Source organism: Xenopus tropicalis, chromosome 7 (genome assembly GCF_000004195.4).
Source record: "Xenopus tropicalis strain Nigerian chromosome 7, UCB_Xtro_10.0, whole genome shotgun sequence".
Lineage (NCBI taxonomy): Eukaryota > Metazoa > Chordata > Amphibia > Anura > Pipidae > Xenopus > Xenopus tropicalis.
The window spans coordinates 119,131,320-119,140,836 of record NC_030683.2 but is presented as its reverse complement, the minus strand read 5'-3'; the positions used below and the strand labels follow the sequence as shown (position 1 = coordinate 119,140,836).

Sequence of the window (9,517 nt, the reverse complement as noted above, 5' to 3'; positions counted from 1 at the left end):
TTAGTGATGAGTGAATCTGTCCCGTTTCGCTTCAGAACTGCGAAAAATTCACGAAACGGCGAAAATGTTGCGCAGAAAAAATAAATTCGTCCGCGACTATTCTTTTGACGCGCGACTATTCTTGTGATGCCCGCAACTATTCTTGCGACAATTTTTGGACGTGCGACTATTCTTTTGATGCCCGCGACTATTCTTGCGACAATTTCGCCTATTGCTATTCGGCATCCCACTGGTATCTGTAGATTATGGATCCCTGATTTATGTTGTTATTATCCTTTCCCCCCCACCCAAGGGGCCCCAACCTAAAAGCATTACCAGGGTCGTCCTTAACTGATCAATAGAAATAAACTGTAGGAATTAGATCAACACACACCTGCCCAATGTGCTCGTTAGCTACCAATATAACTGTGTTATGAGATGAGCCCCTTGGGCAGAATCACAATTACAGCATTAAGTTAAATAAGACGATCTGTGTAAGTGGTAATTAGCCAAATGACTTGGGACCCTAAGGGCCCTTTGATTTGATTTAATTCATCAAAGTGACCACATATTTTCGAGCCCAAAACAGCTGAAAATTCACATTGGAGAAAGACATTTAACACAGTTATCCTGTTAAAGGAAAACTATTCCTTCAGAATGAATACTTAACCAGCAAATAATTTATATCATATGAAGTGGCCTATTAAAGAATCTTACTAATAATATATATATATCAGTAAATATGGGCCTTTTACATCCTTTCCCTTGAGCCGCCATTTAGTGATGGGCTGTGTGCTCCCTCAGAGATCAGCTGACAGGAAGTGATGCAGCTCTAACTGTAACAGGAAGTAGTGTGGGAGCAAAAGGCAGAACTCTGCCCATTCATTGGCTGATGGGGCCTAGCATGTATGTGTGCCTTGGCTTGTTTGTGTGCACTGTGAATCCTATGATCCCAAGGGGCGGCCCTTAGTACTTAAAATGGCAATTTTCTATTTAGAATTACCCAATGGAACATACTACTAAAAAATATATTTTATGAAATTTTATTTATTAGTAATAAAACAGATCTTTGCTTTTGTTTTCTAACTTGTAGTTGGCTGTTCAAACCTAACTATGGTATTTCTTCCAGAAAACAACTAATTATAGTTATAGTTATAAAAACTTTTGTTTGCCCAGGAGCAGTAACCCATAGCAACAAATCAGCAGAAACATTTGCTGATCACTTTCAGGCAAACGTAGTGCTTTTTATTACATATGGGGGTATGTGTCCTACACTCTTCCTACAGAGAAATAGGAAACATGAGGGGTTCGATACCTGTACAAGTGATTTCGAAGCTTTCTGGATAACGGGTTTCCAGATAAGGGATCCCATACCTGTATCAGCTAGCTACTTAGCAAGTGGAAAGTATGTGTCTGATTGTGGCAGTTATACCTGAAAGGAATCCAGGGAATGTGATTGTGGCACAACCCTGTATGAGCACTACATTTCCCATAAGCCTATATAACTGGGAATGTTGAAAGGATGTTTTTTGTTTTATCTTTCATCGTCGTTATCACAAAGTTTATGGTCACGAATTTCAAAATCAGACACACCTGTGCTTTTACAGCCAATTAGCAGTTCATTCGAATGAGAACTGCATGGCAGCATGGAAACCAGTGCAGCCGGAAGCAAGCGACTAAGTGAATTGCTTATTGGTCACCATTTGGAAATATCAGCTAATTTATAAAGAGAAATCATTTATCAGGAATCATGATACCCTTACAGTTGGGAGCCCGGCGGCATGGCTAGAGCTGATAGGTAACTGTAGCACTGAGCCCCACACATAAGTCAGATGTTCTACTTGGCCTTTATTAGGAGTCTGATTGCTGTTACATGTGAAATCAGGGTGTTTCCCTTTCTTTGCTGATTTCGGACTCTCCTTACCATGTATTGGGCTTTCATTCTGCTCTCTGCCCTCTCTTACTTGGCTGGTACAGGTTGGTTAATGCTGATTATTATATCTATTTAATGAAAGGTTGAACTACAGTACCCACCTCTCTGGCTATGGGATTATCAGGAATATTCTAAGTAGGATTTATTGTGGCCCCTTACATTGTGCAAGTTCACAACTCTGTTTCCCCCAAATCTCATCCTAATTGGCCTTTTATTTGGGACCCCTTTATCCATTGCTTTGGGAACCATTACTCTATAGGGTAAGCGCTGTCATTGCTGCATGTGTTGTCCAATGCAATTTGGTTACTGAAGGCCCGAGCCAGTACTGGAGAGAGTGCAACTTGTTCTTAGATATTGGTAAGATTTATCCTATACAGGTATGGGACCCATTATCCAGAATGCTCGGGATGAACATTAATTAAACACAATAGGATTGTTCTGCATCCGACAAGGATTAATTATATCTTAGTTGGGATCAAGTACAGGTACTGTTTTATTATTACAGAGAAAAGGGAATCATTTAACCATTAAATAAACCCAATAGGGCTGTTCTGCCCCCAATAAGGGGTAATTATATCTTAGTTGGGATCAAGTACAGGTACTGTTTTATTATTACAGAGAAAAGGGAATCATTTAACCATGAAATAAACCCAATAGGACTGTTCTGCCCCCAATAAGGGGTAATTATATCTTAGTTGGGATCAAATACAAGCTGCTGTTTTATTTTTACAGAGAATAAGGAAATCAACTTTAAATATCTAAATTAATTGATTAAAATGGTGTCTATTGGAGACAGGCTTTCTGTAATTCTGAGCTTTCTGGATAATGGGTCCCATACCTGTATACTTAATTATAGGAACAGCTGCTACTCCTGAGTGTCTAGGAACAGGGTTCATTGGTTAATGTGAGGAAAATAATCTATGATACACCCCATAAGAAGCAATGAAACTCACCAACCAGTAATATAACTGGGTCACAAAACCTACATCTTTTCTCTGGTCAGTGTTAATGTTCCCCCCAATGAGTACAGAGCCACAGGGCAGATTGAGATTGATTCAAACTTGCATGCAAAATGCAATAAAATTGAATTGCACCCTGTAGCAAGCATTGGAATGCCCATGTGTCTTATGCTAAAGGAATCCGGGTCAGACTGGCCGGTGAGACATCGGGGAAAAAAACCCTGTAGGCCCTGCCGACCCAGTCCCGATTCTTGTCATCATCTCTATGCCGACCTCCCTCCCTCGAATGAGCCTAGTTATGTATGAGATATGCACACTTGGAGGAACAGGGGCCCCTGGGGTGGCAGCTCTGTTGGGCCCCGCACACTCCAGTCCTACCCTGAAAGGAATTTCCTGCCCACCTTACTGGAACCCTTCGTACAGTCTGGACTGGGGTCTCACCTTATAACTAAAGCTGAACACACCAAGTTGCAAGTATAATTATTATATATTATATAAATTGCAGGCTTATTATTTATTAGCTGGATAAAGTTCTGCAACATGTTATATTTTCACTAAAACTATAGATTTAGGGGTTGGTATAACCCCCTCCTGCCTTTATATACTCACACACTAATGGATATATAGCATTTAGATATATACTGTGTGTCCGCACATAATCAGAAAACACTACACTTAAGCCAGATGCTAAATTACCCTATAGAATGTGCGTTTAATGGGTGACCTGTTTTAAAGTGGCAAAGTTCGACCCTATTATTATTATTATTAACATTTATTTATAAAGCGCCAACATATCCCGCAGCGCTGTACAATAAGTGGGTTACATACATTGGACATACAGAGTAACATATAAAGCAATCAATAACCGATACAAGAGGTGAAGGAAGCCCTGCCCAAAAGAGCTTACAATCTACAAACCTGCTCTTTGATAATGTAATTAAAATGTAATTAAAACTATGATACCATTTACTAAAGCTTGCCTTGCCCCTCAGGCTTCTGCCTGTCCTGTATACACTGTACCAGTAACGATGGCTCAGGCTGCAGTGGGATTGCCAAGAATTGCACTGGTGACACCGTCTGTATGTCAACCGTCACCCAGACTGCAACTTACAGTAAGTACCAAGGGCAATATATTTAGCAAACATAATGGAGATAATTATAACCTGTTCTGGCATTTCATTACATGTTCTCATTTGATGCAAAATGGTTGAAATAAACATGAAATAAACTCAATAGGACTGTTCTGCCCCAATAAGGTGTAATTATATCTTAGTTGGGATCAAGTACAGGTACTGTTTTATTATTACAGAGAAAAGGGAATCATTTAACCATGAAATAAACCCAATAGGACTGTTCTGCCCCAATAAGGTGTAATTATATCTTAGTTGGGATCAAGTACAGGTACTGTTTTATTATTACAGAGAAAAGGGAATCATTTAACCATGAAATAAACCCAATAGGGCTGTTCTGCCCCAATAAGGGGTAATTATATCTTAGTTGGGATCAAGTACAGGTACTGTTTTATTATTACAGAGAAAAGGGAATCATTTAACCATGAAATAAACCCAATAGGGCTGTTCTGCCCCCAATAAGGATTAATTATATCTTAGTTGGGATCAAGTACAGGTACTGTTTTATTATTACAGAGAAAAGGGAATCATTTAACCATGAAATAAACCCAATAGGGCTGTTCTGCCCCAATAAGGGGTAATTATATCTTAGTTGGGATCAAGTACAGGTACTGTTTTATTATTACAGAGAAAAGGGAATCATTTAACCATTAAATAAACCCAATAGGGCTGTTCTGCCCCCAATAAGGGGTAATTATATCTTAGTTGGGATCAAGTACAGGTACTGTTTGATTATTACAGAGAAAAAGGAAATTAATTTTAAAAATTAGAATTATTTGTTTATAACGGAGATGGCCTTTCCGTAATTCGGAGCTTTCTGGATAACAGGTTGCCAGATAATGGATCCCATACCTGTATTAGCTTCCTTAATAATAACCAGACACAATTTTCTACACACTAGGTCCCAATCCCATTTACACTGTTACTAACTAGCTTAGTTGTTGAGGAACTTAGGCACTATTAAAGTGAGTGCATCAGTCCCAACCCCATTTTACACTGCCAAGCCAAGCTGGGGTCTCAGCTGGGCCAATCAGATCTATGGGAGGAAGGAAGCAGATTTATTCTTGCTTTTTATGTGTGTTTTTCCCCTTAGCAGGGCAAGCGACAACTACCTTAAGGAGAAGCTGTGGGGAGCCTCAATACTGCAGCGCTGGGAGCCTGTCCAGTTACTTTATTACAACTGTAACAAACAGCACATGTTGCTTTACTGACTCCTGCACCCCCCCAGAACCTACAAGTGAGTACTGCCCCTCCGGGGGTCTGTATCCTATTGCTCTCCACTCATTCACACCCCTTCTCTGCACCACCATGGAGTAATGCCTTTCCTGGTGTAAACTAATGGTAAACGGGTACACATACAACTGTAAGCTACACCAATACTTTTCCCGTAAGGAGACTATTTTTCTCAGGCTTGAGGCCTTCATATATGTGTGTGTTGTGCAACTATAATTCTAACAAAATATGGTGCCACTGGTTCTTAAACTTATCCTTAGTTATCCTTTACTTAGCACGGATTAGGTTTATAATCGTTATACTTGGTCAATATGACTCTATCCCCTCAGGGTCAATAAGCACAATGTGTATGTATACGCAACATGAGTTCAGGAGTCTCCTTCAAAGTGGAACCCATACAGTTTCTCCATCAAGGTCTGAGTCTGTACTTGTTCTCTACTTCTAGGCAATAGTAAACCCAGGATCTTAATACCACTAACAAATCTTCATTGGAGCCAGAAGCTGCTGTTCTAGCTAGCTCTAACAATCTGTCACACTTAGCATGACCTATACAGAGTATATACTGATCTATCTAGACCTACACTTTAGCCTATTGTCCCAACCTGCCTGCCTGCTCATGGACCCAGCGCACATAGCTGCTCTGCCATATATATTATAGCACAAATATATATAATACAAAATACAGAAAAACATTGGTCATACTTTGACCCAGGAAAAGTGACCTACTTCCTTTCTAGGATAAGTACCCACCTTGGTATCTAAAGTACTAGGGGACTGCCAGGGAAAAGGACCCTCATTTTAATAGTCCCCTACACTGATAAATGCAGCCAAGCCAATGTCACTATTGACATATATGTAACAATGTCATAGGCGTGATGATGGGGTAATGGCAGATTCTGTTAATGCCTATAAGAGGGGCCTGGATGAGTTTTTGAACAAGCAGAATATCCAAGGCTATTGTGATACTAATATCTACAGTTAGTATTAGTGGTTGTATATATAGTTTATGTATGTGAGTGTATAGATAGGTCAGTGTGGGTCTGTATGTGAGTGGATAGATAGGTCAGTATGGGTCTGTATGTGAGTGGATAGATAGGTCAGTGTGGGTCTGTATGTGAGTGGATAGATAGGTCAGTGTGGGTCTGTATGTGAGTGGATAGATAGGTCAGTATGGGTCTGTATGTGAGTGGATAGATAGGTCAGTGGGGGTCTGTATGTGAGTGTATAGATAGGTCAGTATGGGTCTGTATGTGAGTGGATAGGTCAGTGGGGGTCTGTATGTGAGTGTATAGATAGTTCAGTGTGAGTCTGTATGTGAGTGGATAGATAGGTCAGTATGGGTCTGTATGTGAGTGGATAGATAGGTCAGTGGGGGTCTGTATGTGAGTGTATAGATAGGTCAGTATGGGTCTGTATGTGAGTGGATAGGTCAGTGTGGGTCTGTATGTGAGTGGATAGATAGGTCAGTGTGGGTCTGTATGTGAGTGGATAGATAGGTCAGTATGGGTCTGTATGTGAGTGGATAGATAGGCCAGTGTGGGTCTGTATGTGAGTGGATAGATAGGTCAGTGTGGGTCTGTATGTGAGTGTATAGATAGGTCAGTGTGGGTCTGTATGTGAGTGGATAGATAGGCCAGTGTGGGTCTGTATGTGAGTGGATAGATAGGTCAGTATGGGTCTGTATGTGAGTGGATAGATAGGTCAGTGTGGGTCTGTATGTGAGTGGATAGATAGGTCAGTGTGGGTCTGTATGTGAGTGGATAGATAGGTCAGTGTGGGTCTGTATGTGAGTGGATAGGTCAGTATGGGTCTGTATGTGAGTGGATAGGTCAGTGTGGGTCTGTATGTGAGTGGATAGATAGGTCAGTGTGGGTCTGTATGTGAGTGGATAGATTGATAAGTATAGGTTGTGGGTGCTGGTTTGACTTGGAAGGGTTGAACTTGATGGACTCTGGTCTTTTTTCAACCCTATGTAACTATGTAAAATGATCTCCTATTTATGTCCAGTGTTGGACTGGGAAACTGGAAGAACTCCTGATGGGCCCAAGTGTCAGTGGGTCTTCCTGCTCCTAAGGGATGACTTTGACGTAGTTGGCCAGCTTGAATATATTGCAATATATGGGCAAAAAATCCTTGTTTTGATTAAAGAGGAGGGCATTGCTTGGTAGTTTTAATGCACAGAATGTCTCAATGCCCTATACTGTATATATATTGATAATATGAGTGCAGAGGGGCTCTTGTTGTTGTCGATATGTATTTTGTGGTCGCAACCTCATTGCTTTCCCGCCTAATGGTTAAAATGTAGTGGTTGAGCACAACTTTCCCCTTCCTGCTCCTAAACATTTTATGGTCATTCCCTATTACTGAATGGGAAGAATGTGAAAAAAACAGACAAAAGGATGGATTCTAGTATGTAAAGGAAAGATACTAGGAGAATAAAAAAAACTGAATAAAGAGAGGAGTAAAACATTTTTGAAGAGTAAGCCAATGGTCTAAGGCAGAGCTGTCCAACTGATGTCCCCCAGTCTGCTCAGAGGTTTCATAGACTTCATTGTAATACATCATAATTTTAAACTGGCTGAATGAACTGAAATGATTGGCCCCCTGTATGTAATAAGTTCAAAAGTACACTCCAGTACTGTTTCCATATTCCAGTGCCAAACTACAAATCGAAGACAAAGAATGGCGCCGTCTGTAAGACCTGTTTTGCGCGGGATGAGAGGGAGTGTTCAAGATTCAACACCACCATGTGCACTGGATCCGAAACCTTTTGTGTTGAATATGAAGTGAGGACCGAGGCAGGTGAGCCAAAAGCTTCATAAAATCTCTGTGTTAGTGATAATATACATTAATGGGTTGGCCTAGAGCAGTGATCCCCAACCAGTGGCTCATGAGGAACATGTTGCTCCCCAACCCCTTGGATGTTGCTCCCAGTGACCTCAAAGTAGGTGACCGTTTTTAAATTTCTGGCTTGGGGGCAAGTATTGGACGCTAAGCATAGGGTTAGACTGGGGGGTGCAGGCCAGTGCTGGTGGGAATAGGGTCTGGGCCAGTGGGGCCCTATGGGCTTTTTCACGGTGCTTTGCCACTCCAGTACGACCCTGGCCAAGATACACAGTTTTACTCCAAGCAGAGCCTCCTGCAGGCCACATGGGGCTACCAACTAGCCAATCAAAGCCCTTATTTGGCATCCCCAAGGAACTTTTTTCCCCAACACTTTTGACATGTGAGTGCGGCTCACAAGTAAAAATGTTTGGGGACCCCTGCCCTAAAGCATATAGATAACAGAATCTGGCATTCTGTGTGTTGTAGGTACCACCATAGTGTGGGGCTGTTCCACTGAAAACTTCTGTCACAACAAAGAGAGCAAGAAGTTTGTAAATGACGACAACGACGAGGAGCTTGCCATCGTAATTGCTAAATGTTCTAGGAGCAAAGCCCCCATCCAGAGGTTCCAATTAATCTGCCTGTTGCCAGTGCTACTTTATTTAATTGCCTTTTCTTTTGTATTCTAAATTCCAGCCTAACGCCATAACCAGTTAGGTATTGGGATTTACTCATGATTATTAATATGCCAAAGTAGATGTTTTATCGTTATGCTCATCAATGTTACATTCAGCACCACTGCTCAAGGGTAAGTCCACTTGGTATAATTGACTAAATTACCTTTGCCCCATTGGTACTCTCCTTGGTAAATGAATCCAATCTACTAATCTATCTGTACTAATCCAGGTATAGATTGTAGGTACTCGTGTATCTGGTACTCATGCTGCTTCCTATGGTCAGGAGTAGGCGAATGGCCTCTGTCAAGGCTGTAAAACCCATGTCCTGAGTGTTTCTATGGTTTATACACTTCCATTAGTAGGGTAGTCAGAGTAAACAATCCTTTTAATGGCCAAGTATACATGGAAGCTTTATTCATTTAACCAGGAGAAGTTCCTATTGGCTTTCCATAAAAGTGGACTTGACCCTTCAACAAACTGATATGCCCTGACTTAGTTTATCTATTTTATACATATATATATATATATATATATATATATATATATATATATATATATATATATATATATATATATATATATACATATACCAGTGGGAATAGGTTCTCTCTTGTACTGATCATACCTTTTGCAGCACAGTGGGACTATTTACTGACCAATGTACAATAGAGGTGTAAGGACCCAATAAATATTAAAGACCTCTTCTAAGGAAATCATATCCCACATGTAAAAATGAATAAACTGTTAAGAATTTTTATTAAATGTAGTATTTTCTAAAAA

General features: G+C 40.6%; 1 protein-coding gene across 2 annotated transcripts; it reads left to right on the top strand.

The window, feature by feature from the left end:
• The first annotated feature begins 1,823 nt into the window (after positions 1–1,823).
• Positions 1,824–9,517, top strand: LOC100489276 (phospholipase A2 inhibitor and Ly6/PLAUR domain-containing protein-like). Of its 2 annotated transcripts, none has more exons than XM_004916394.4 (5): positions 1,824–1,956; positions 3,864–3,983; positions 5,098–5,238; positions 7,890–8,036; positions 8,547–9,075. In XM_004916394.4, the coding sequence occupies exons 1-5, from the start codon at positions 1,905–1,907 to the stop codon at positions 8,747–8,749; spliced, it is 663 nt and encodes a 220-aa protein (XP_004916451.2). In that variant the 5' UTR covers positions 1,824–1,904; the 3' UTR covers positions 8,750–9,075. The 2 variants fall into 2 exon arrangements, with proteins under 2 accessions (XP_004916451.2, XP_004916450.2); XM_004916393.4 differs by having other exon boundaries at positions 1,827–1,956; positions 5,095–5,238; positions 8,547–9,517.